The sequence below is a fragment of the Anarhichas minor genome, unplaced genomic scaffold (assembly GCF_050575085.1).
Source record: "Anarhichas minor isolate MPS153535 unplaced genomic scaffold, ASM5057508v1 ptg000040l, whole genome shotgun sequence".
Classification (NCBI taxonomy): Eukaryota; Metazoa; Chordata; class Actinopteri; order Perciformes; family Anarhichadidae; genus Anarhichas; species Anarhichas minor.
In genome coordinates this window covers 15,006,670-15,034,441 of record NW_027466486.1, presented here as the reverse complement: position 1 = coordinate 15,034,441, position 27,772 = coordinate 15,006,670, and the positions used below count along the sequence as shown (strand labels likewise).

Below are 27,772 nucleotides of genomic sequence, written 5' to 3'. Positions count from 1 at the left end.
CCGTAATTCAAGATGGCGCCGGCAAAATCGTCAAACTGGAGGCTTCATAACACAAAGCAATGGGTGACGTCACGATGACTACGTCCACTTCTTATGTACAGTCTATGGTCGGGAGTGATATCCGGCCAATCCAAAGACGAGGATTGTAACCAATTTAAATTTAGTGATACAATGGTGATTGGGTCCGCCCACTTACTGTCAAAAAGAAAAAACACTCGCAAGCGAGCAGGTGAATGTTTTACCAGCAAAAGAGCAGTGATAGTAGTTCCGCAAGGGGACACTCCTCACACTCAAAGCATGTTTTTCATGCGATATTCTGCATGCAGTGATGTGAAAGCGCTCTCAAAAGTAATATGCATCTGCGGCTGTTTGAGTTTCACACACGTGGATCTCATTTGTGCTTGCAGGTGTTATAGAGAACTAAAAAAACTACATATTTTGTTGTTTAGTTTGGAGGACTTGTTGGTATCTCACCTAAGAGTTCTTTAAGCATCCCTTTGAGTATTGGCATCGTATACACTAGCGTCCACATGTATTTTCTGTTGGTATAGATGTTGGTATAGATGTATTTCATCAAGTCATGGATCAAAAAGACGAGATAGGTAACAAATAGGCAAGAATGACATTTTATATTGGACTGGTGACTGATGTGGCTGAGGTTACTTTGGTGGTTTTAGTTTGGATTTCATAGTCAGACGAAGCAATGAAGAGAGAAATGAAAGGACGCAAGGAAGGGAATAAGAGAAGGGAAAGAATTTCTGGAAGCCTATGATGAGTAAAAGCAATTTGTCCGACTGTATTTTCCCTTTCTATTTGAGAGTCAAGCCTCTTTTCTTTTCTGCAGTATAGTGGTGAGGTGTATTTGATAAGAATTATAAATGTCAAGTACTTTGTGTGTTTTTTCTCTGTGTATTTCACTGACTAAACCAAACCTTTGTTTCCCTAAAGCATAAGAGCTACTTTGACCTATATTTAAAGCCATTTTTCAAGCTAAGCTAAGCTGCTTGTAGAATTCTGCCAATGATTCAAGGCTGACAGTTGGGAAAACAACGGTTTGGTTTGAGCCTCAGGATGTCTTTAACTTTGTGATTGACCATTGTTCTCAGGCAAGGGACCGGAGAACCTGTATGCCGGGCAAAAGCTCAATGATAATGAATGGCATACAGTGCGAGTGGTGCGACGCGGCAAAACCTACAAGCTAACTGTTGACGATGATGTAGCAGAAGGTACTTACCTGCATCAACTCGGTTCATGCTTGAAGGAATGCTCTTAGTGTTGCCTTGTCAGTGGTATTACACCATGCTGAGGTGTGTTGCCATAGAGGCTGAGAAAATCAGTATGTAATCCCGCTACAAAGAAAGCATGTAGATCTGTAATCTTTGATGGCACTTTGCATCCATCTAATACTGTTAATGTAATTTTCTCCTTAAATCAGCCCTTTTGTGTTAGTGTCAGACAGTGTTCTCTTTTCTTTTCGTTTTTGTCTTTCTTTTCAACCCATCCCCTCCACCCTCCCCGTCTTCAGGCCAAATGGTGGGCGACCACACTCGCCTGGAGTTCCACAACATCGAAACGGGCACCATGACAGAGCGTCAATTTGTTTCCAGCATCCCATCCAGCTTCATTGGTCATCTGCAGAGCCTTAGGTACTCCGATAACCTACTTTTACTTTACCTTTTTAAATGTATACTAGTATATATTTAACATTTTACTAATAACAGAGAGTTGCCACCCAAAATGATAGCTCTACAGAATATCTTTCCCTTTTTTAGGTAATTATTATGGTTTTACTGTTTGCTCCAGTCTCAGCATTCTGCAACTGTACATAAGGAACATTTAGAGAGCAGCTGGTGAAGAACACTGGAGTAACTAAAGAGCCAGATATTTTTCTCAGGACTTGGTGGAGTCCAAATCAAATTGCTTAGTTAATGTGAGACTTGTGTTTGTCCGAGGGTGATAATAAGACACAGGACAAAATGAATGCCATTTGTAAGTTCAAATATTTAAATATGCTGTATTACTTTGTAAGATATAAGATTTGTCAGGCAGTTTGTTTGCCAGCTTGTTGTGGAGTTCTGCTATGGCTTTCTCCCCAAATGGCTTTATTTTTTTCAAGAAGCAAACTGGAGCTTTATTTAGCTACGGGTCTCTCATACCCTAAACTTAGTTTTCTTTACTTTTAATTATCCTTGACCAACAATTGTTTAGCAGGCTTTGAAGGACAAGAAGACTCTTATTTTGAAGTCAATCATGTCAAGTGTCTGTTCCTGTCCTTTCCTCAGGTTTAACGGCATGCTCTACATCGACCTGTGCAAGAATGGTGACATTGATTATTGCGAGCTCAATGCACGCTTTGGGATTCGTTCTATCATCGCCGACCCTGTCACCTTCAAATCCAAGAGCAGCTATCTGAGCCTGGCCACCCTACAGGCCTACACATCCATGCACCTCTTCTTCCAGTTCAAGACAACCTCCCCAGACGGCTTCATAATCTTCAACTCTGGAGACGGCAACGATTTTATCGCTGTAGAACTGGTAAAAGGGTAAGTCTTATTTTGAAAGGATGCTTGTTAACCTTTTACACATTGGAACCTTGAAGGTTTAGGAGTAGCCTTATGTGATTACCAACTTAAAGCTGCTATCGTAAATACTTTCATAATAACAATGTATGAAATGACAATGTAAAGAAGTCGCTCATAGCGATGAACCTACAGAGAATTCTCAGCTGAATCTGCAGCAACTGGCAGCTTTACAGAGCTTTATAGTGAGATCCCTCTGTGTTTGAGCGTCTGCTACTTTACACGTCTCTCATTGCATCATGCCTGCCGTCTTTTTTCAATGAAAACACTCTAAAAACCTACTTTACACCACTTACTCAGCAGTAAGTCAACAGTTGACAGACACAGTTAGCAACCAAAAGCAGAGCTCACACCAGCGTGAATAATGGACATTTATTCATCAGGTGGACACGAATACCAAATGAATGAACATGTTGCTCTGTAACAGCTGGATGTGTGAATAAGCAACCATATGCTAACATGAAAGGGGATTGTTTCTGCTGCTCTCAAGTGGCTCATAGCAGTTATTGCAGATTGAATTTATTTTGAGTTTCTCTATTACTAGGTCTTGTACACACACACACACACACACACACACACACACACACACACACACAGTGTAATAACTAACTACATGTCTTCTCACCTCAAACATTTTCAGAAACATATCTTGGTGAAGTTTTTTTGTGATATTAGAGAAAGTATACAAACGAGCCGCCATGTTGGTCAATTGAAACTATGAATGGGATTTTTACCTCAGGAACCTCATTGTTGAGGTCCATGCTCATTCACAGACACTCACAATGACGGCTCAGCCTTTGGGAGCAATCTGTGGGTTCAGTGTTTTGCCCAAAGACATTTCAACATGCAGAATGGAGGAGCTGGGGATAGAACCCCCATCCCTCAAATTAGTGGATGACCTGCTGTACCTGTAACAATTACACTCTTCAAAAATTGCCCACCTTTTGGTTGAGTGCTGCCAGTTTGTGAGCATTTCAAAGAAAAGCTTTAAAAGCAGAAGGCTGAAGATTTCTGAAGCGATTTGTAACTCTCATAACTTTCCTCCTGCAGATACATCCATTATGTTTTTGACCTTGGAAATGGGCCCAACCTCATCAAGGGCAAAAGTGACAGGGCATTGAATGACAACCAGTGGCACAATGTGGCCATCACCCGAGACAACAGCAACACCCACACACTGAAAGTAGATGCTTCGGCCACTAGTCAGAGTATCAATGGGGCCAAGAATCTGGACCTGAAAGGTATGCAAATGACATGACTGTCACATGTTACATGTGTGCATCTTCTTGTGTGTCCAGCATGTCGTTGAACTACTAAAAAAACTGTCACTGTGCATTCAAATGGATCCATTCTTCGACATGCGACCCACATCATTTATTTTGTGCTTCAACAGGGTAAAGGTCATTTTTCTTACAATAATATTTATCGTGGAAAATGTTTTTCTGTCATACCATTAAAGGAATAGTTCAAAATGTTGGACGTAAGGTATGGTAAGTAGTATTGAGAGCTCATTCTATGCATCAGGTGGCGCCAGATATCCATCTTTTCAGAGAGGAAATAGCCAGCAGCAAATTGGATCAATGAGGGAGAAAGAAAATAAAGCACAAGCTCTGATGCTGGCTGTGTTGCTTTCTAAAGTGAACAGCCATGGACAGGCTGCCTAGAAGATTATGTGTTTTGGTTCTGACGAATTAGAAACTGGTAGCAATTTAACACTGGCTTTGGGCCGTTGGATTGCCAAACTGTCACATGATTACATTCTGCTGCATTTTACAGTGTAACCTCCGACCCCATGACACCCCAAAAATTGTTGTGCTTTGCAGTTGTGTATTATAACTTTGTACATTTACTATATACTTGGTAAAAGTATACTCTACCCTGACAAATGAAGATGGCACATATCTGTAAAAAAACAAAAAGCTGATATTTAAAGACAAGATTTATAACATAGACATATGAGATAAAATCCTCCTACAGTGTCCCTATCTTATCTACACCACAGGTGATCTCTTCATCGCAGGACTGGGTCCAGGCATGTATGGCAGCCTGCCTAAACTGGTGGCTTCCAGAGAAGGCTACCAGGGCTGTTTGGCATCGGTGGACCTTAACGGTCGCCTGCCGGATCTCCTCAGTGATGCCTTGTTTCGCAGCGGGCAGATAGAGCGTGGATGCGAAGGTACACCGTCCCTCAAATCTGAGCCTGAATTAGACTTCTACAACACAAAGTTCAACTCCAACTCCAGCTCCGGCAGCCCTTTCTTCCTGCTCAATGCAAACAGTAGCTCAACAGCCCTGCATTCATACAGAATCCCCTCCATTCTAATAACCGTACTTGTAGCCTCACTCACCCACTGCTAGTCAGGCCAAACATTAAACAATCCCACGACACTGCCACCTGTTATCGGCCACATTGGTCGCCCCCTGACAGTGTCATTGCGATCACCGTCAGAGCAGTTTTTGCCAGTGCAGTGACATACAATACTGCCAGAATACTCCATTTTTATCTCTTTTGCTTTTGTAAAGTTTCATTTTTGTTTGGAATTTTGTGAATGTTTAGAGTCTTATGCAATATCATCGTAGAGAGAAGGTAATACAGAGGTCCTTACGAGTGGCTGGTTCAGGGGTGGAGATACAAAGCCGTATGCATTTGATTGTAGAGAGATACACTCAGTGCAAAATTTCTAAAAAATGAAGAAAACATTTGAATGAATTCTATTGCATATCTAATTGACCCTCCACTAAGCCTCGTCCCCCTTAGTTATTGTTGCTATGCTTGTCAAGCTTTGCATTCCAACGCTGCATGATAACAATGGTACTGATGTAATTCCTCAAACAAAGAACCGTTCATGAACGGTTCTGGAGACATGCAGAGGATACGCCCACACACACACAGACAGAGACTCATTGCTTTATAGTTAGAAGCGTAACTTTTCTGTCAGACACAAGACGGAAACGTCTTAACTAAAGCCTTAACTTTTGGGCTTCACTGTTTGGGGGAGGGGCTTAGCAAATGGCCAATTACAGGGAAGTAGAACAAACTAACAATGTAAATACAAAAAAAAATGGTTGCCTCATAAAAAGTCTATGGATGTGCAGGTTTAGAGCAGGCCGTGAAATCACAGCAGCTTTGGAAATCTTCATCAGGCCATACCCAGACTCAGTCCATGTCCTTTTTTTCACAAAGCAAAACTTGCCTAATGGTTTAATTTGTTTTGTGTTGATTTCCAATAGTTCATGCATATTGTAGCTACATCAAAAGGGGCTGTTGAAACATTTTGCAAGAGCAAGTAGATGTCACTGTGGACAAAATGTTTCCATCTTCCTGTGCAAGTCGTCATTCTTTTGTAGTTGTTTTTTGTCATGGTCTTACGGTTCTGGGCGTCCACAACCTGTTGCATGGAAATCATTTTCTGTACAGATGTTTACTCTTGCCATATCATTCAGTTGGACATTGAGTGTACTCTGTTTTTTTTTTCACATTAATTTACAGAGCTCCATGTTAGACAAATACATGTGTTAGTTTATGTTTCATTTAAATCAAAACAGACGATAACATTGTGTACTGTATGTCCTCCTCGCTGTGACAGTCTGAATGGGCTTTTAGAAAACAATGCTTTTTACTGTACTGTATGCACTGCAAGAAAGTAATGGTTGACACATTTATTTTTCAAAATAAAATGTCATCAATCACAATGTTGGTCTTCTCCATGGCATTCTGTCTCATTTTTTTTGTGCTTGTGTGATTTCTGTTCTATTTTTTTTTGCTTATGTATCATGATCAGTTGATTGGTCATTTGACTACACCGCCATGCACGGCCTGCTTTTCATTACAAGCTTTCATCGCATAAATGGATTTGTGTTTCTTTAGCCAGTGAGCCCTGATCAAAGGATGACCAGTAATGATAGTTGAGTCAGCTATATATCTTACTGTCACTAGATGGTGATACTGCACTCTGGCAAACATTTAACAGAACAGTACCAGCAGTAACATGAATAAGCTTCTCACTGTGGTTACATCATACATTAAATCCTGAGCCCGATCAGCGGATCAGCTGCAGGATTTTCCTGCCTTGTCCCCGTAAATTCCAAAATTCAATCTACTCCTCCAACTCATCAGCAATTCACTTGGTCCTGAACATCCTCTTTAACAGAGCAGCTTGCATCAGTTTACCAGGTAAGTCTCAACTGAACACATTGACCTGAGTTAAATGAGTTGATGCAGACTGACCGTTGGCATGCTGTGACCATTTATGGACCTAAATTAAAGTAGATATATTTAGAAATTTCACATAACCACAATAGTAGAGGCAGACTAGAGATGCTCAACACAACTACACCTACTTCCAAAGTGCATGGAGAAGGAAAAAATCTGCAGAGATGCAACTCGTATTGGCTCATATGGGGTCAGGGTCATCATGAAACACATTACTAATAGCATTTAAACAGGGTAGGTATGGAGCAGAAATCAATTTGAAAATATAAAAGACAACCCCTCATTTACACTGCCATTTGGACTGCTACTAAAGTGATTCGTTACAGTCAGATGTCTAAGAATACTAATGCTTTTAGTTTGTAGAACGTAGTCTTTACAATTGGATGTATGAAGGGTTTGTTTTGTTCACATAGAACACAAGACTACAATACAAGACTACAATGGTTCAACCAGGGTTAGCACTATTGGAACTGGATCACAGAATATCAGAAGAACATACTAACCACTGAGTAGACTGCAAGGGTCCAAAGACAAAAGGACTAACAGCTTATAGCCCAGCTGATTGATGGTCGGTGACGCTTTTCTGGACTGGAAAACAGTCTGGGTGTTTGGGGGGAAAGAATGGTTCCAACACTATTTTCTCCTTACGTGTAACACTGTGGGGACATCTATGGAACATACATTTAGTACATACCAACATATTAACATTATACATTGATACAAAAATCAGGATTCACAGACAGTAATACAAAGAATACACTTAACACCAGCTGCAAGGTGGCACAAGCGATTTGTCTCTGAGTAGACATAATTGTGGGGATTCTGGGAAACCCTTCTGGCTGCCCTGCATTAAGCCCATGTTTTAAAGTTTCAGGGGTGTAAAATACCATATTTACAATTTTGTTTGTATTGAGAAATCCCCAGAATCGTGTGTGCCCTTGCCCATGCCCACTGAGAGTCTTGTAAAATTAGATTTCTTTGTTCTGTTTTGGTGTGTTTTTGTGATAACAAATCCATAACCCGAGATAGTGCTGCAACTATCCCCTCCATTTTTACCCATTCATAATTTGCCTATAGTGCCGTATACCAGCTTATTCATTTCAAATGCTATGTTACATAATTCCATGTTTGGAAGAGCCAATCCCCCACACACATAGATGGGTTAGATATAGGGTCATGTGGCTTCAGGATAATCAGGGTGAGGGGAGTGCCCAATAGAGGACAAGGGAGACGTCGTATTTGGTCCATACATTTTAGTATGCCACACTGAATAGACACATGTTGTGTTAAGACCTATGCAGAAGTCTGAATGCTGCCACTTAGATGCACTTCTCTTGCACTGTAGTGGTTTAACAGGCGGATAGCTTATAAAACCAAAGCTGATTAGACACCGGCAGCCTTAACGCATTCATCCATGTGGATGAAAAACCAAAATTGTATTGTGAAGTGTTTTAGATAATCGGTCAGGAGGGGCTGGGTGTGGATGAAATACATGCTCTCAGAGCTCTAAACCAAAGTAATGTCCCTTTAAAGTAGGCTCTGGGTTCACTTCACTCATGTACGGATTATGGTTATGTATTACTCCAAGTCTCTCTCTCTCTCTCTCTCTCTCTCTCTCTCTCTCTCTCTCTCTCTCTCTCTCTCTCTCTCTCTCTCTCTCTCTCTCTCTCTCTCTATGCGTGTGTCTGTGGTTCCGGGGATTGCTGGATTTCTACAGGTCCCAGCACCACCTGTCAGGAGGACTCCTGTGCCAACATGGGTATTTGTATCCAGCAGTGGGAGAACTACACCTGTGACTGCTCCATGACCTCCTACACTGGCACACAGTGCAATGACCGTGAGTACTGATCTCACTGTTAAATATCTAATGTCACACATGTACGACAGAGAGTGGACAAAATCCCACCAACTAAACACCGTGTTTGCTCCATCAGTGAGTGCTTAGAATGATGATGATGAAAGTGATAACAAAGATAAGGTAACATGCGATTCATGGATATACAGAAGTTTAGGTTAGAGTCACAGCAAACATCTGTATTGACAGAAGTTTGTGTCTAAAAAGCAAAGACTGCACATTCACTCCAAAGGTTAACTCGCATGAATTCATCCATCCATTATGCTAGCCGCTTATCTTATTCAGGGTCGCGGGGATCAGGTCGCCAGCCTATCACAGAGCTGACACATGGAGACAGACAACACTCACCAACAATTTAGAGTCATCAATTAACACAATAATCAACAAGCTCCTCCGAAGACCCAACATGCAAAATGTTGATTACAATTCTTTATGTGATTTTGATTTGATGTGCCTTGTGAGAGGTAAGTGATGGCTGGTGCACATGTCTGAGTTTAATCGGTGGTTACAGTGCTTGGAAGTTTTAAGGCCTTAGAGAGTACCAATGAGTACAATGGCAAGGTATAATTACTTTTCTAACAGGCTCCACCTTCTACTGGACTCTTTGATTAATACTCTCATCAAATCACAAGCACCCATTCGCCCCCACTAAAAATTTGCATAATCATAGCCAGCTAATCAGGACGTGCCTACCACGAAGTGACCCCACAGTGACATATCCTGGTCAAAGATAACTCTGAGATGCTTTATGTTGGTGCTGGATGCCAGGGCAATGCCATATAGAATAACTATATCATTAGATCATTGATTTCGGAGGTGTTAGTAGAATAACAGTTTTGTCTCAGTTTAACAGCAGGAACTTGCAGGTCATCCGGGTTTTTACATCCTTCAGGCATGGTTGGACTTTAGCTAAGGTTGGTTTCGTCTGGCTTTATTAAAAGATATAATTGGATATTATCTGCATAACAATGAAAGTTTATGGATTGTAAAGCCCTCTAGGGCAGATTTGTAATTTGTGAAATTGTGCTTTATGAACAAAATGGAATAAACTTGAATTAAAACGGCCCACAGGAGCGTTTCTTAAATTAGGGCTCCTACCGATGGCAGAAGATCAACACGCCCTCATACCTAAACGTAACGGTCACAGTATTAAACACGTGGGTAACGTGGTGACACAGTCGCAGTTTGGTTAGGTTTGGGCAACAAAACTTATTGGTTAGATTTAGGAAAAGATCATAAATTGGGTTAAAATAAGTATGTCACTTAAGTCGTATTTTTTTAACTAAGCAACCAATCTACTTCCTGTTTACATCAGCACCCACCCACCCACCCCATGCCCGGTGTACATGAATAGTCACGTGATATTATTTTTCAGGCGTTTTAGTCTGGGCGGAGATCTTTTAGAAAACGATGCTGAAACGCCGTGTGGACAGAGATCGTTTTTGTTTTAAAACTCCATTTTAAAACGAAAACGTATTAGTGTGGATGTCGCCTTAGTCACTCTACAATATCACCTGACTTCCTCTTTAGCACTATAAATACTAAGGCCTATTAATAAACTTAAACATGGGTTGTAAAATCTTTGGGGTGATGTTTTAGGAGAGGACAGTCTCAAATAACAACCTAATATTGGCCCACCTTATTTTTCACAAGCTAACTAATCCAAATAAGGCTGCAACCTCTGGGTCTGAAAGTGAAGCCTTGCAGCGATGCCTAAACTTGCATTCTTTCTCATAGCCAGAAGGGGGAACGCAATCAATCCATCCATATATTTGCTTATCCGGGGCCAGGTCACAGGGGCAGCAGGCTCTTCCAGACGTACCTCACCCTAGCAACACTTTTACAGCTCCTCCTGGGGAACAATGAGGTGTTCCCAAGCCAGACGAGATATGTAATCTCTCCAGCGTGTTCTGCGTCTACCCCGGGACCTCTTGCTAGTTGAACATGCCTGGAAAACCTCTTAAGAGAGACGGCCAGGAGGCATCCTGATCAGATGCCCGAACCATCTAAGCTCGCCCCTTTCGACACAAAGGAGCAGCAACTCAACTCTCAAATCTCCAAGCCACTCTACAAAGGAAGCTAATTTCGGCTACTTACATCCGCAATGTCATTCTTTCGGTTGCTACCCAAAGCTCATGAGCATAGTCTGAACGTAGATGGACCTTGAAATCCTATCCGTGAAAATCATAAACAGGATTGGTGACACGCACTGGAAACTTTGCTTTTGGCTCTCACTTTGGTCCTACAAGGACCGTATGGCTCGTAGCAACGACCCAGGACCCTATATTCCCACAGTAACCCCCACAGGACTCTCCGATAGACACGGTCATAGGCCTTCTCCAAGTCCACAAAACACATGTAGACTGGATGGGCAAACTCCCATGACCCCTCCAACAGACCTGCAAGGGTAAAGAGCTGGTCACAATTGTTGAAATTGTAATGCTGCGTTCACACCAAATGCGTCGAAAATTCAACGCGCGTCTAGATTACATACAAAGTCTATGCACAGACGCGATGAGACTGGCGCCGCGCGAATCTGCGATGGCGTGTTGCGATGGACGCGAATTTGCGGCGCGATTGACGCGTGAGTTGAAATTTTTCAACTTCTGCGAAATATTCGCGTGACGCTGTGGCGCGATAGCCTATCAGCGTTGAGTTGCTTCCCCTGTCATCACTGACATCCTGCCGTTGTTGAATCAGGAAAAATCCTATAGCCGTCTGTGTTCACCCAGAGCTCTACGATCCCTCATATCAATAGAGACCGGACCAAACTATGTGTATAAATGTGTGTGTGTAAACCATATGGTACAAACAATGAATAGACGCTGCCGTATTTACGTCTACATGACGTTAGTCTGAGTCTGCTACAATGTTAGCTTAGCCTAGCACCGATCCATCCGCTCCATTGAGAAGACAAGTAGCCTACAAATCGGCATCATTACGTAGTTATTTCGGAGTCCCTTTTTGTCAGTTTATTGCCGTTAAATCACAGCCAAATCAGTTTATTTTGTGTTCATACAGCTGTAGTAAACAGCGACGTGTGGCTTGCTAGACACGGTGAATACAGCTCGATACAATCCACAGAGCTCCTCTGGACAATATTATGAACCCAGACATGACGGCGTTTAGTTTCCCGGGATATCTGTGACTTCCACAACACGTACTAAGCAGAAATACAGGTTATTTTTTCCATGGTTAATGGCGGACAGTTGAATGGGTTTCAGGGCGATAAGCCCCGCCCCCTCTCCGTCGCGATTCGCGTGAATCGCGCCGCGTTTGGTGTGAACACGTCCGCGGCGAGACCGGCGGCGCGTTGGGCGCGAATTTGCGGCGCATCAAAATAGCGCCGCGTTTGGTGTGAACACGGCATAACAGTGGCAGCCTGAAGTGAACAAACAGTAGAGTATAGTAAGACCAGCTCCCTTGCAGAAGAGATTATGAATCTCCTGGTTAAATAAAGTAAGCAGCGGCATCAGGTTTATTTGAGCTAATACCAATGCATTAGAATATGCACGGATGGCCCCTGATACCCAGCACATAAGTGATTGTTATCAAATATGACCTTTTCCGGAATTCAATCCAGGTATGAACATTTGGAATAAGCTAGTAAGTGTGTGACAGAGACAGGTGCCAGGTCTAGTGGGGGATCATACAGGTATTCACAAGGCATTGATGGGTGCAGGCCATCTGGTCACAAGCGAGCAGGCTAACAGGCAATCAGGGCCATCGGCGGGGTGACAGGAGTCTATTGTTTTTACCTTCACTCATCTTTATATTTGCTCTGCTGTGTGCTGGATCATTCCCATCAATCCCCAACCCCCCCTACCCTACCATCAGCGCCAAGTGCATGCCATAAAGTGTGCGTCTTTCTCTATATACAGCAGCCCCAACTTAAATTCTGTCCTAGCTCTCCATCCACTCCTGCTCTTTATGATGGAATGCATCTCTGAGTGGCAGGATAGCAGCAGTTTGAAAAGGGGAAGGAGATAAACATAATTATTGTATTCCTTCCCTGGGAGGCGCAGATAGGTGAGGTTGGAGAAGGAGAGGCTGATGGGACGTGGTTTGTATACCTATGTAATGCAAGAGTGGAATGAGCAGTATTGATATACTATACGATATATATAAGGTGATAATGTGTTTGTTGACCTTCACTTGCCCATCTGGCTTGGTTGTTGTTCGTGTAAGCTTTGCAACTTTTTGTCACGCCTTGCATAAATAAAGGTCACCGTGTTTGTGGAGCTTCATTTTGCTTTAATGGAACTGTTGTTTAGTATCAACAGCCACCTCAGGGACTTAGATCATTCAGGGAAGGTCTGTTTTTATAGAGCAGAGGACATCCTCTGATCATTTATCACCGATGTAGACATAACCAAGGACATTACATACAAAGTTCTTGGCCAAAAACAAATATTATAATCTCAAAATGTGTTAATAAGCTTTCTTCTCAGCCTGGTCTCTCGCTCTCTCTCTCTGTAAAATCTAGAAATAAAAGACTGTTTGTTTATGGAAAGACAAACATGAAGGCGATGAAAACTGATGTATTGTACTTGCCCAGGGACTGTAGATGTAAATACGCTATTAACTAAATCTGGTACAATACATCCCTTTTATTTGAATGAGAATACACATTTTTACACATGGTCTTTGACAAACACATTCAGCTAAACTGAGCTACTGTCATTTCTAAGACAGCATATTACTTTTTAAGCTGAAAATTAGAATAAAAAGAGAATAGAAGAAAACTCATTTTATATTATATATATTTTCTATAATTGAATTGTCATATCACAGTGTGCACCTGTTTCACTGATCAAAACCCAGATGTTCTGCCAACTACTTGAACTACTCAAAAATTAAAACCAGCTGAACGTTAGACTAATTAGACATTCCACATTGTGTTCTAAGTCACAATGAAAATGACCTGTGTGGTGGGAAATGATTTTACCCGCTGTTGAGTCTTTTTAAGCTGAAATGAAGAAAATTGTCAGAACAGAACTTGTCTTTTAAAAGTATTTATTCTCTGGCCAGAGAAGAGGCTCAGTTACACAGAGTCACTCAGACTCCGTAGAAGTGTGCACTCCAGATTAACATTTGTACAGAGTCATAAAGAGAGTGATCATGGGTGGGGGCCTGTGTACTGGAACATCCTGTTTCAGGTAGTGGTGCAGGCCGTGGCTGTTAAAGAAGTAGAAGAAGTGCTTCATCTGTGTAACAACAGACACACAGATGCATACGTTTTATTCTTGAGGCATAGACCATGTGAATATGCAATAAGTACTTAGAGAAGAAGAGGATATGTGTGCAGTCAGCTGCATGGATCACAAGTTATATGATGCAAACTTATGATAGTTTGCAGGAAAACAAGTTACAAAACAGTTCTACTAATAAGAATATAAACTATGACAAGAATATATTTCCATTACCCAACAGCAAGATACATTTGAGCATGTTAACACAAAGGATGAAGATCTACTGAGTTCAGAGCAAAAGTACAAGTGCTCAGGCATTTACCATTTAAATGACATAATCGTTGATGCTCAATGGATTCAAAATGCTACACAAATGTCAAAGCTTGAATGCATTGTATAAGCATTCAACAGTGTGTGTGCATTGTTTAAATCACTTTTTTCTTTTTCTTAAGATGATGGAGGTAAGGCTTTAATTAAAAATTATTTCAGCATGCAACACACTATTCGACCCAAAATTCAGAAAAGGAAAAATTCAGCAAAAAAAAACTTTTAATGGGGAATTAATGGAAGAAACCTCAGGAAGAGCAACAGAGGACCGTCAGACCAATAAATGTGTAGAATAGACTAGACCAACATAGTAAAATTATTATTATTATAATAATATTCCACATCTCTTTAGTGTTATGATATCTGCTATTCTTGTATTAACTTACTTTATGTACCTGTTACAGCACCTTACCACCACATGACGTCAGTTCATGACAGTAGTTCAGAGCTGAGCTGTTTATTGATTTTACTCCTTCTGCTCTGTTCAGCTGGGACGACGTACATCTTTGGCAAAGGAGGAGGCCTCATTACATTCAAGTGGCCAGCTAATGAGAGACCGAGCACCAGGACGGACAGGCTGACCGTCGGCTTCAGCACCTCCCTGAAAGATGGCATCCTGGTCAGGATTGAAAGTGCACCTGGTCTGGGGGACTATCTAATGCTGCACATTGTAAGTTCTCACAGACACACACACACTACTTGTCTCATTTTATGTTTGCTAGTGTCAGCTTTCCTTTGGTTATTTTTTGAACTACTGTACCTTTACTGTGTGCTGTGGGCATCAGTTGACGTTGACCACAGTTCTGTAACTACAAGGTCTATTTTAATAAATTTTGATGCTATAATCAGTTATAACACTTGTGAGATTGTTCAGATGGGTAATATTGTGTATATGTTGCTGGTTAATATAGTAAATGAAGACATTACACAGCTCAAATTGAAAATATTCAAGTTCGCCTGAAAAAAAGCACTTTTATTGATATTATGTTTTTGGAAATAATGCAGCCTGCTGCCCCAAACTCTCCCAAATCATAGCACAACCGATCAAGTAGTTGTTGAATAAAGATTGGCTGGGATAAAGTGAAGAATAAGAGGCTTTAGTACAGAGAGGGCACGCAAGGTCATCATTTTCGAACCAGCTGTTGCAGCTCTTACATTGTACTTTTATATACTATATAACTATATATTTCACTTTTTTTATCACTCATATTATTCAATATATCCAAATACAGCCGTTAGAAATCATTTTGACAGCAAGGGTCCTCTCAGAGCCTGTTTCTGGCTGTCATTCATAGGATTTTCTCAGTTGCTCTGTGTGTATGGTGCTGTAGCTCAGCCTATCATTGGTCGATTTCAGTCAATGAGCCCGCATTCGACCCGTCAGAGTCTCAGGAATGCTGGCTTCGAAGCGGGTCTTGATTGACACAAGTTTCAGCGAGTAACGTTGCAAGAAGTGCCGCATCTCCCCGAGCGTAAAATTCTGTTCACTGGAAGTCTGACCGCTCGCCTAAACTGGATTGACCGCTCTTATACTGGAAACAGCTCGGCAGTAAACAGGATGCAGTTGGCAACAATGATGGTACCTTTGAACCGGATAATCTTCGACGTTATTTTACAAATTTTTCATAAAACGTGAGCAAAAAACAAGATTTGATTTGGCGAAGACCAGTGCCATGGTACCTTTGTCCACTCACAGCTTTGTACTGCTTCCACGGAGAGAAAAGCCGAAGGTATTTATGCGTTCTGTGTCGAATGCTAATTCTGCAAAATGCATTGCTTAGCTCGTTAGCCGTTAGCTTCCTGGTCCAAAATCGATGTGCAGTTAACCTTCTCCACTCCGGCGAGGACGCCGGCGATCCCCTCCCCTTCCGTTCGTACGGCTTGCTTCCGCAAAATACGTCACAAAACATGGCCGTGTTTGGTATCCCAGCATGCCCCAAATCCTCATCTTTGCAAAGAAAACATCTATTTTCTTTAATTTCTTATGGATTTTGTCACAAACGGTGCCCGAACACACACTGTCTAAAGTCGCCATAACCGCTGCAAGTCGGATCTTGCAGCATTTCGACGGAAAAAGACACATTACAGACCCGACAATGTGCTAGCGGATGTTACCATGGAACTACTGCCTTCAGAAAATGCTAGTACTTATAGTGCAAACCTTGACTGTTTCTTACGTAAGCCGCAAACCAACGTATAACCTTTGCGTAAATGAGTTACCGGCATACTCGATCATGCGCTCGGTCGCAGCCATTACGCACAGCAAGTCCGATACTCACACACCACGTCTTCGACCATATATAAAAGGGAAATAATATAATATCAAAATATAAAGGGAGAAACACCTTTAGTGTGTCAGAATATCATTTGGTTACCATGTGTCCATTTGGGTCTCCAAATATCCTTTTAGAGCTCCGCCTGGATCTCTTAAAACACTGTAGAATGGTCATACTTTGTCCAATCTTCTTCAAATGTGAGGCAGTTGTTCACTGATAGTGTAGTTACAGCCCTATACTGTCCTTCACCTGTACAGATACAGCCACAGGCAGTTATTTATACTGAAAGATACTTTTTATTTTAGGCGGACAAAAATCTTCAATTTTTACTGACTTCAAAGGACCACTGCTCTGTTTCTGTATGACCTACAGGTCTCAGACACTTCCACAAGGAACCGTAGGGGGTTTTCTTTCTAGAAAGACCTCATTAATGCATATAGTCAGAGTGGTTCAGAAGCTACAGCCATTTTAATTTGGGTATTTCATTTTAGGCGGTTTTGCTCCAAAATAGGGGTGGAGTGGAGGAGGTTAAATATGATGGCGATTTATGGCCACAAATTCGTCCTTTTATGGCACATTTTCTAGATGCTTATATTAGTAGTCTATAGTTGTGTTTGGAGTGTGTAAAAAGTGATTTATATGATAGTGTTGCCCATACGTTGCTGTTTAATCCGGTAAAAAAAAATTACAATTCCACAATATTTAGCAAACAATAAATCCATTTTCCGGACAACATTTTCAGGGGGCCTGAACCCCACGAGGACTTTTACAAATACCTTTTTATCAACACACCTCACAGTTGCATTACAGTCCAGCTCAGCAGCAGATGAGCCGCCCCAAACTCATCTTTTAACGCCTTTACTGTGATCTAACATGATATAATGTGATCTAAAAACACCAGATTTCCACACAGTGTTAGTTCAATAACGGAATCATAACACACTGCAGCTTCTTCAACCACGGCAAGTAAACACATAAATTGATAGCCAGGTGTGTTTGGCTGACAATTTGTCTAATTTCAGATTAGATTTTAGAGGAAATGGTGCATAGTTACAAAATAATTTCACCACAGGTTAATAGCAGACCACCTCAAGGTGTCACTCAGAGAGAACCAGGACATTCTGATGTAGCATTTCAAAATTAAAGCCCTTCAAAATCTCATTAATGAGCTAGCTAATGTAAGATCCATCCATTATTTTTAACCGCATTCAGGGTTGCTGGGGGATGGGGGGCTGGAGCCCCCCTCCAGGTCACAAGACTATCACACAGATGGGCCATTGAACCTGGGAATCGAATCCCGGGCCCTCCTGCTGTGAGGCGACAGTGCTAGCCACCACCTTGAGTGGTATAGATGACTAACCATGTTTTCTCATTTCAGCAACAAGGCAAAATTGGAGTGACATTCAACATTGGCACAGTGGATATCGGTGTTCAGGAGGGCAGCACCCCAGTGAATGATGGGAAGTATCATGTTGTTCGCTTCACCAGGAATGGTGGCAATGCTACACTGCAGGTGGATAACTGGGCCATCAATGAGCACTTCCCAACAGGTACAAAACTAATCAGTCAATCATCTTTATTTTACATCTTTACTGTATCTTTACTGTACAACCTCTTTACTGCACATGTACAACAAATCTGACACTATTAGTTAGCAATGAAAACCTACTGCTAGAAACATAACAATTAGTGTCAATAGATGATAAGACAATGGGATCAAGTCTTGAAACAGTTGATAAGGTCAATGGGTTGCATCTACAGAAGAGCAACATTATTACGTTCTCTGTTCAACTGCTTATGTTCTCACTTAGTATGCACCTAGTGCTTCTCAGCTTTTAAATGAGCTGGCACATGATGTACGTATATCTGCTGTTGCAGTATACAATTGAGCTTGAAAAACAACCCAAAAAACCTGTCCATGTTCAGAGGCTTGAACTGTTTGAGGAGTTGTTAGGTAATCTCTGAACTCTGTGGACCTCTGTTGGTCTCCAGCAGGAACTTCAATATATACATTTTGTGGGTGAAGTAAGTAGGACCCAACTTTCCTTGTCGGCTTGACATGGGATTCAGGATTGTACAATTTCCATGGGGCCTTGTTCAAGGAACATAAGGAATTGTGGGACAATAATTTGGAAGTGATGTTAAAGACAGTCAGAGAAGAAAATGGATATAAATTGGGTCTGTAGCTAATTTGTTTTTGCAGAGTGAAAGGGAGGAGGAAGGAGAAATGGGAGAGAACATACAATGAGGATATACATATAGATAGGAAAAAAGAACTGCGAGTGCGAGCAACATTCCACATGAGCATATAGACTGCAGGTGGGGGGGGGGCTGCAACACCCTACACACAACAGGACAAAAACAATTACTACTATCGGACACATCTTGACGTCATATTAAACCTTTGTGGGATTGCTGCTCAGCGCTGTATGTGGATGATTGGAAGTCAGAGGAGACAGATAAGCTGCTCACTGAGACTTTGCTATCAAATCCTATGTGGACGGTTTGATAAGTAATATTTCCATCATACTGCCGCTTTGGTAAACACACTGCAGTCGTCCCAGCCAAAAACCCTCAAGTGGACCGCACGCTCATATCGTATCCTCTTGTTCAAGCTTCATATACTTGTCATCGTGAACTGTTCCAGAGCTACAACAGTTTCCAAGAGTTTCATTTTATCGTAGTAGTCGTAGCTGGAACACTTTTTGGGCCGATAAATGAAATATAGGGGGAAGAAATGCAACTATAGTATCCTACACTCTGTAAATCTAATAATTTGTGTCTCAATCTTTCATACATAAAGGACAAAGGATATATACATTTCTAACTAGTAAAGAGCACATTTAAACTAAAAAAGGAAGTACAATATGTCAATATATGACAATATTGTTGTTTAGAACGTGAGACTGAACACACACACTGCCAAATCCTAAATGAACTACCGTGTTGCATTGCAGTGAAAGTGGAAAAGTCAAATAGTTGTCAAGTTTAACTTTTGTTGCCCGAGCCTCTTTGTTGCTGTGTCAACCAAGGGTCTGAATGAAATGAATGAAGCTATGACATGATGCAGAGCTATGTGTTGTTATGTTTGGAATGGTGAAATATTGACATTTTGTCTGCTTCGTGTATTTAATCATATTATGGTTATTGTTCTATTATTTTTTATCTTTTTTGTTAACAAATAGGGAGATTTAGTTATGCTGTGACATAAACCAGTTTAATATAAAAATGTAATCGTCAGATAAAATCATTTAAACATATTGTAAATGTTAGAGGGAAAGTGATATCTGCTCACGGTGACATGATGGTGATGATCAATACAAGTCTTTATAAATGTCTTTTAAACTTTAAAGGGAACAGTGACATTGAACGCTATCAAATGGCCAATAAGAAAATTCCTTTCAAATACGCCAGACCAGTAGAAGAGTGGCTGCAAGAGAAAGGTAAATTCAAACAAAAGTGTTTCTATGCTTCTGTGTGTTCACTATACTGATATGATGTGAAAAAGCGTATCTGCACTATAATGAGAAGAATAACTGAATGCTCATTTACTCTATTTCAACCTTATTAAACTCTAGATTTGAGTGTTTTCTATGATACAACCCTGATGATATCACATTAATGCCGGTCATAAGATATTCATACAAACTTTCCTTTGAAGTTGTCAGACTTGCTTTCCATTTCTAACAGTACCATCAAACTGAGTGTCACTAGCATGCACATAAATGTAAACACATGCATGCATCTACATATGGAACCTGTTGTGGACTAAAAATAATAAATACATAACTAAATAACCAATAACTAGTCAAATAATTCAATATGCAATAAAAAATGAATTCATTATAGTAATGAGTTTAGAATAAATCTCTCAGTATTATGAAATGTTTTCAAAAATACGTTTGTAGCCACTGGCATGGCTGGAGACTCCGAGGGTCCTATTGTTATTGTGCAAATGCAACAACCAGCGCATAGTCTGTGAGCATCTAAAAGGACCAAGTACTGCTTTCTCTCGTCGTTCCGCAGCCACAAAAATAATGCTCTTAGTCTTTTTGTAAATGAATAGTGCTGCTGAAATATTAGAATGTGTTTTCCTCTGTTGAAAATGTCTTACATCTGGATGTCTCTTCTAGGACGGCAGCTAACAATTTTCAACACTCAAGCAACAGTCGCAATTGGCGGTAGTGATCAAGGCCGGCCCTTTCAGGGTCAACTGTCTGGCCTTTATTACAATGGCCTCAAAGTGTTGAACATGGCTGCTGGGGGGAACCCCAACATCAAGATTAATGGCAGTGTGAGGTTGGTAGGTGATGTACCCAGTGTAGCAGGCTCAGCCAGGACCACAGCCATGTCTTCAGAGATGTCCACTACCTTCATTGAGACTACCACCATGATGTCCACCACTACCACACGGAAACACAGATCCTCCTCAACTGTACAGGTAAGGATAGACTTCTATAATAACTATACATATGAGGAACAGATGAGAAACTCATATTATCCACTAAAGGAATAACTGCGTCAAATAATGAATGCAACCCATCTAATTCTCTAACTCCTGTTGATGGCGTCTCCCTTCTAACTGTGCTGAATTCAGTGAAAATGGAAAGTTGGTTTTGGGCCCGGGACATACAGTGACATGGGAATGACATTGGTTATTTCATTATATACCAGTTAATATGATTTGGATTCTATGGTCTCTTGAGTGACATGTGATTTGCTCAGGAGCGACAGAGACAGAGCTCACATATGGAACTTCTAGATATCAGACCAATTACTCTTTACTCATTGCAGCTGTGCTGGAGTTGTTATTTGCTCATACAAAATGAACTGCTGCTGTTTCACATTAAAAGCTTTCCACTGGCAGACCAAGTGGAGGCTTGAAGACATACCAATAGCTCAGTTAGAAATTCCCTATATATATATATATATCACCTATGACTATATCAGTGAAACAGCAATAATCCGACACAGGATTCTGAATGAAGAGGTGGAACATCATTAATTGAAGGTATCACGGTTAAACACAACGTTACATACACACTTTTTGCCAAAACCAGCCAAATATTCAGCAATGACATTGGAAATATTACAACATAAGATACTTAAGATAACCTTAAGCTACGCCTTCTGTACTCAAACTCGACAAACTCTATCTGACACTCCTCTCTCCAACTCTCACTTCGATGTCTTCCAGCGAGATTTCCTAACAGGGAATTTTGTACAAAACTAACAGTCAAATCCCTGCTTCCCAGTCAAAAAGCCATAATATTATTATTATCAGAGAGAAAAAAACTCTTGGGAACCTGTTGATGTCAATTTAAAATTAAAAAAAAAAAAAAAAAAAAAGGGGTTACCATGGCTGACTGGGTTAAGAGGGTTGTCTGGGAACCGGAAGGTTAACGGTTCGATCCTCGACTGGGACGTGTCACGTGTCAAAGTGTACCTGAGCAATACACTGAACCCCCGGCTCCCCGGGCGCCTGTCATTGGCAGCCCACTGCTCCCTATATACAGGGATGGGTCAAATGCAGAGACAAATTTCCCCCTTAAAGGGATCAATATAGTATAATAAATTTTAAAAAATAATTAAAATTAAAATGTTATTGTGAAAAATGTGAGATGTTATGTCCCAGTTAACATTGAGTTTTATGGGGTATTTGCCAATGTAAGACGGTTTGATTTCATAGTCTGCGACTGGCACAAGATTTCCTGCGTTTTCACCTCTGCGTATGTTGAGTTCCTGACAATTTCCCATTATTGTGTAAGTGAAATCCTTTGCAGCCGGCCAGCCTAAGTCTATTTCGTCCCGCCACATGAACTGAACATATTTGTACACTTCTCAACGGGTGGACTGGCTGGCCCCTCTCTGTGCGTATTTCCTCCACAGTGTTACTCAGCAACAGGCTGTAGTTCGGCTCAGAAAGAGAAAGTGTCTGGCGGCTCCGGCGTTGTCAGCTTTACAGCACCCCTCGCCTGGGGGCCGTGAACTCAGTGGTCGCTGCGCCTTCTCTCCAGTCGTAGAGCGACGGAGCCCCCTGCTCCCGGCATGATTGTTATTAACCGGGCTGTCACTGCGCGGTCTGCAAGGATTTCATTATAATTTAATAATATTAAATGATATACTAGAGCACAGTGTAAAAATATTCTGTTACACGTAAAACAAATCACAAAGCAATCAGGACTGTTATGTACTAACCAAATAAAGTTGGCAGACATCAGCTGTTTTTGAACATCAGATCAAAACCACTGACAACATCCATTGTCATAGACTAGTCCAAACCAGAGTCATTCTACCATCTCCACCAATATATGACCACCTATTGTCATGTGATCAATACTTTGATAACTCTGCAAACACAACAAGAGGGAGACTGCGAGACACAGAAGATCTTTTTGTCAAACTAATGTTTCCAAGGTTATGACCTTCCTTGCTCACCTTCTAACTCCTTCCGTGTACTTTCCTTGTCTTTTTGTGTCTTCTTTGTTATTTGCTGGTGGCTCTTTGTGTTTTGGGTATCTCTGCTGGGGCTGTGACCTCTGATGACCACATTCTGCCCACGAAGCATCCGGGAGATGAGATTGTGTCATCTGCAGAGTGTTCGAGTGATGACGAAGATCTGGAGGAGTGTGAAACTAGCCATGCAGGTGGGCTAGGTTAGTTTGCATTTGCTTGCTTTTTTATGTGCTTTCACTCATCTGCACCCGAAGGATCACAGTATCCTCAAAGCATCATACCCCCCATGGTTAAACAAAGTGTAACTTCATGAAACAGCCAAGGTAGTAACAGTACACATAGCTGCACTACACATTACCCAATGCAAGGAGAGCTGAGTTATGAAATGCAAGGTTCAAATTTAAATTGCAAAAGAAAGATTGAACTGATGTGTCAGTCACAGAGAGAGTTTCTTTAGTTTCATTCACTAACCCAGAAAGCCGTTCATAGCATGAGCTACACTTGCACATGGGGTCTTCTGAAGTGGTTAACATGGTCACTAAATATGCATACAAATTCTGCCTGCTGAGAGGAATAGTAAGGGTTCGTACATGACATCACAAATGTGCACAATTTGTATGAGGGTGAATCATGTTCTCTGCACTGATGCTGCAAAATATCTCCCATCATGTTTGAGTCCACTGCTCCTGCCATTCACTGCTCTGCTGATTTCATTTTGATACGACAGTCCTTCATTTTCTATTTATTTTCAGCTAAAATGCAAAGTGTTGTATAGACTACAGTGATGTTTTATTTTCATTTGTGTTTTTCCATTTTGGCTTACTTTGGTACATGTATTAGAGAACAGATATCATTGAATTTCTGTGTATTCTGTCAGTTTTTCCTTTTTTTTTGGGTCATCCATTTGCTTTCAGGTGTACTCGTTATTCTGTCTTTTTTGTATCTAAATATTAGAACTTCTAAGCCTTGTGATAGCTTAGGGAATTAGCTTGAAAGAATTTGGGAATTCCCGTATTTAAGTGACATCAATTTAGTAGGAAACAGCAAACAGTCATGTTGACGCTTCCATACGGAATAATCAAACTGTCACACACCTTTCTGAAGGTTCTTTAGTTTGAGCATGTTCATAACATGATGTTTCTGTATAGTTATAGCCCATTTAAAACAATTCAACGCAACCTCTCGACTATAGTGCTTATTTGAATGCTCTCATAAGTAATTCAATTCATGATATCCAACCCAGCCGGCAAACAGGATGCCTTTAACATGCTGCTGTTGGCTTTAAATGGCATGTAAGCTTCAGTATTTTGTTGATGTTGGGAATAAAGACGAGCTGTCCCAGTCCTGTAAAAACCTTCCTGTTACAGTACATTCACATACTCAACTCCTCTGGTACTTACAGATTTACAGGACTCCCACTGACATCATCAGTTAAACCATTATATATATATTTTTAATATTATTATTATTATTATTATCAACCAAACAACCAGACTTGTCTCTCAATAATATCTGAATCGATCAAGGTGAGCTATTTTGCAAATAAAAAGCTGACATTTCATAAGAAAATAAATATTTTGCTGTCAAGCATAAACGCCATATGGTGGAATAGATTTGTAGTCAAATTCCTTTATTCAAAAGCATGATTGGTGAGGATCTCGGTGCTTTTCTCCCTTTTGAAGGTCATTCCCAATTTGTTTCAAAGAGTATGTGAAGGGCTGCGGTGTAAATGGGTTTAGCGCTCTAGTCTAGTGTGTAGTCTGAGATTCATGGGAATCTGTGAAGAAAGACAAAGACAGGGCCCCAGTCATCCAATCATGTGTTTACACAGAAATTCACATCATTCTAACCCTAACATCACTTTGACGTTGACTGCATGCTATCATTTTAAAAATGTCCTTTGTTGTATTATTTTGGGAGTAAATGCTATTTCCTGTTTTGTTATGTCTATTCTAAATTGTGTTATCGAGACATCATTCTCGTCTATTCGCCAATCATCCAAAAACATGCAGTTGTATTTTGGCCTCATCATGTGTGGCATGATGTTTTGGTGATAATTGTTTCTGCATATATATATATTCGGGGGTTCCAGGCGGCTTTTAATGAAAACATCCCTATTTCAATTTTCAAAGCAAATAAAAAGGCAAAAAAATAAATCTTTTTTTACCATCAACTTTTTCATCTTTCACAAGAACAGTTCCTTGTGTAACCGACAGCAGTTGTCGTTTGGATACTGTTGCACCCTCTCAATTCTTCCAGTGTCCTTCCCCTGCCAACTCCCTCCTATTGCTACACTGCATTTGAACCTATTTTAGTGCGGATGGCTTAAAAACATTTTTTTTTTTGCCACAAGTTCTAGCATTTTCCACTTTAATATTTCTCTGCAGGGTGACCTTTTATCATTTCTTTGCATGCTTTTTGATTGATCCTTGACTCCATGCCCCCATATTTAGACCAACTTGGTTGCTTTGTCTACATTTGTGTTTAAATTGGAAACCAATGAATATCTTACCCCATCTTTATTTCGTCAGTGTTGCTGTTGTGTGTCTGGTTTATCTGGAGAAGTTATCAAGTTATTTCTCTGTTGTAAATCTGTTGTGTTCACCTTTCCTTTTAATTAATTTCATAAGATGGCAACTAGGGAGGGTTCTTGATTACCTAATACTGTAAACTGTTAGATATTTGATGACCAAGTGAACAGGTTTGATATTTTTTCTTGGAGACCATAGATTCTGACTCATACAATATGAGAATGCTACAAAAACACCCCATGGCCAATGATAAATAATACATTTGTTCCTATTAATGGCCAGGTTAATGTCTTAAACCTGCAAGTGTCACTCATAAATACAACCATATCTAATAATACAATTATATTTTTAGATAATGAAAGGTGGGACTATTGTCTAGCCAAGCTCTTAGACCTTTCTTGATCAAAATGTGCTTCTCACAAGGCAGAACTGTAGCTGGTTTAGATTATGTCCTCACTAAACCAGCTATGGGGACAGTACACAACATTGTACAGGCTGTAGGAGTCTCACGCGTGGTGCCACAGAACTAAAGCCATAGAATCTGTGAACCATGGACAGGTATCGTCTCTGTGGCAGCTTAAAGGGTTGAGCACTATAATATAGTCAACATTTGTTGTATTTTTATAAGATATAGCCTAAAAATGAATATGAATGAGATGAGATTATGTTGTGGCCTGATATGTATAAGATCCATTATAATCAAAGCAAGCACACACATGCCAAGTTGCATGGCCCAGCATGTTGAACACATTTCCTCTAAACAGCTGTTCCATAGCCTCATTATACAGTATATAAAACACATGATCACAACATCTGTTCAGAGAGAGAGAGAGAGAGAGAGAGAGAGAGAGAGAGAGAGAGAGAGAGAGAGAGAGAGAGAGAGAGAGAGAGAGAATAACATTAAATAGAGAGTAGTTCAATTGAAGGAACAGTGTGTTAGATGTAGCGGCATCCAGTGAGGAGTTGCACCACCAGTTTATGTAGTTGCAGCCGACTGAATACCCGTCTGCTCCCCCCTCCCGTTCAAAGCGTGAGAACTACGGTGGCCTTCAGGTAGGGATAGATAACTTTAGGATTGTATTACTACTAGAGGCTACTCTGATCAACACTCTCTTCTTCTTCATGAATAAATAACAAGTAAATTCCAAACAGGAATAGAATTTATAAACAATTTAGATATAACAATATAGTTTCTAGAGCAGCAACAGTAATGTGTACAACAGCAAAGTCACGATATCAAGGTTTTAATATCGCACTGGAAACAAAAATCTAAAATGTCAATAAATTAAATATAATTTCTGAGTGAAGTTTATAAAGAATGAAGAACACAGACATCTATCAGTATCAGTCATTCCTCCTGTCCTCTCTCCTCTATACTCTGTCCTCCTGCCCTCCTTTCCTCTGTCCTCCTGTCCTCTGTTCTCCTGCCCTCCTGTCCTCTGTTCTCCTGCCCTCCTGTCCTCTGTTCTCCTGTCCTCCTGTCCTCTGTTCTCCTGCCCTCCTGTCCTCTGTTCTCCTGCCCTCCTGTCCTCTGTTCTCCTGCCCTCCTGTCCTCTGTTCTCCTGCCCTCCTGTCCTCTGTTCTCCTGCCCTCCTGTCCTCTGTTCTCCTGCCCTCCTGTCCTCTGTTCTCCTGCCCTCCTGTCCTCTGTTCTCCTGCCCTCCTGTCCTCTGTTCTCCTGTCCTCCTGTCCGCTGTTCTCCTGTCCTCCTGTCCTCTGTTCTCTGTCCTCCTGCCCTCCTTTCCTCTGTCCTCCTGTCCTCTGTTCTCTGTCCTCTGTCCTCCTGGCTGATTTGTCTCACAACAGTTAGACTACAGACAGACAGCTTCTGCTTTAGTTTCTTTGTAACAATGTGCTATCAGTTAGCTAGCGTTCTGTGTTGGTGTAAACATAGTGGTGGTGGATGAGAGACTGAGGACAGAGCAGAGGGAAATAGGTTTCTCATACTTGTTGAAAATATATATTGATATGAAGTATTAACTTTCCCTACGTAAAGAGAAACAAAAACACAATGATTCTTAGTTTCAGGTCATTATACTAATAAAAACACATTTATGAATATTATATTCAATTCCTGCCAGTTAAATAAATCAAACATTAAACATTGTAAAAAGTTCCCATTAAAGCAGTTTTACCCAAATATGTTTATACACCACGTATGCTTTGTGTTCACTGACCAGTGTTTTAAAAACAGTTGGTGAACAGACCGTCTGGTCTCCATTTATTTTCCTTTGAGCATAGACTAGTCAGACATATGCCATCTTATGGAATTCCTCTCCGATTCTTTTTTTACCGACATGAAGAACCATGTGGGTTGCATTAGGCAAAGTATTGAATCATAAGT

The 27,772-nt window shown here is 40.8% G+C and overlaps 1 protein-coding gene across 1 annotated transcript in view; it reads left to right on the top strand.

Moving 5' to 3' along the window:
- Positions 1–27,772, top strand: part of nrxn3a (neurexin 3a) — a 127,048-nt gene that overhangs the window by 91,322 nt on the left and 7,954 nt on the right. Inside the window, 11 exon segments of the mRNA XM_076108119.1 lie at positions 1,107–1,226; positions 1,526–1,646; positions 2,283–2,543; positions 3,630–3,820; positions 4,582–4,755; positions 8,510–8,629; positions 14,655–14,836; positions 17,821–17,992; positions 19,796–19,885; positions 20,576–20,883; positions 23,008–23,098. Of these exon segments, the coding sequence (XP_075964234.1) occupies positions 1,107–1,226; positions 1,526–1,646; positions 2,283–2,543; positions 3,630–3,820; positions 4,582–4,755; positions 8,510–8,629; positions 14,655–14,836; positions 17,821–17,992; positions 19,796–19,885; positions 20,576–20,883; positions 23,008–23,098 (1,830 nt within the window).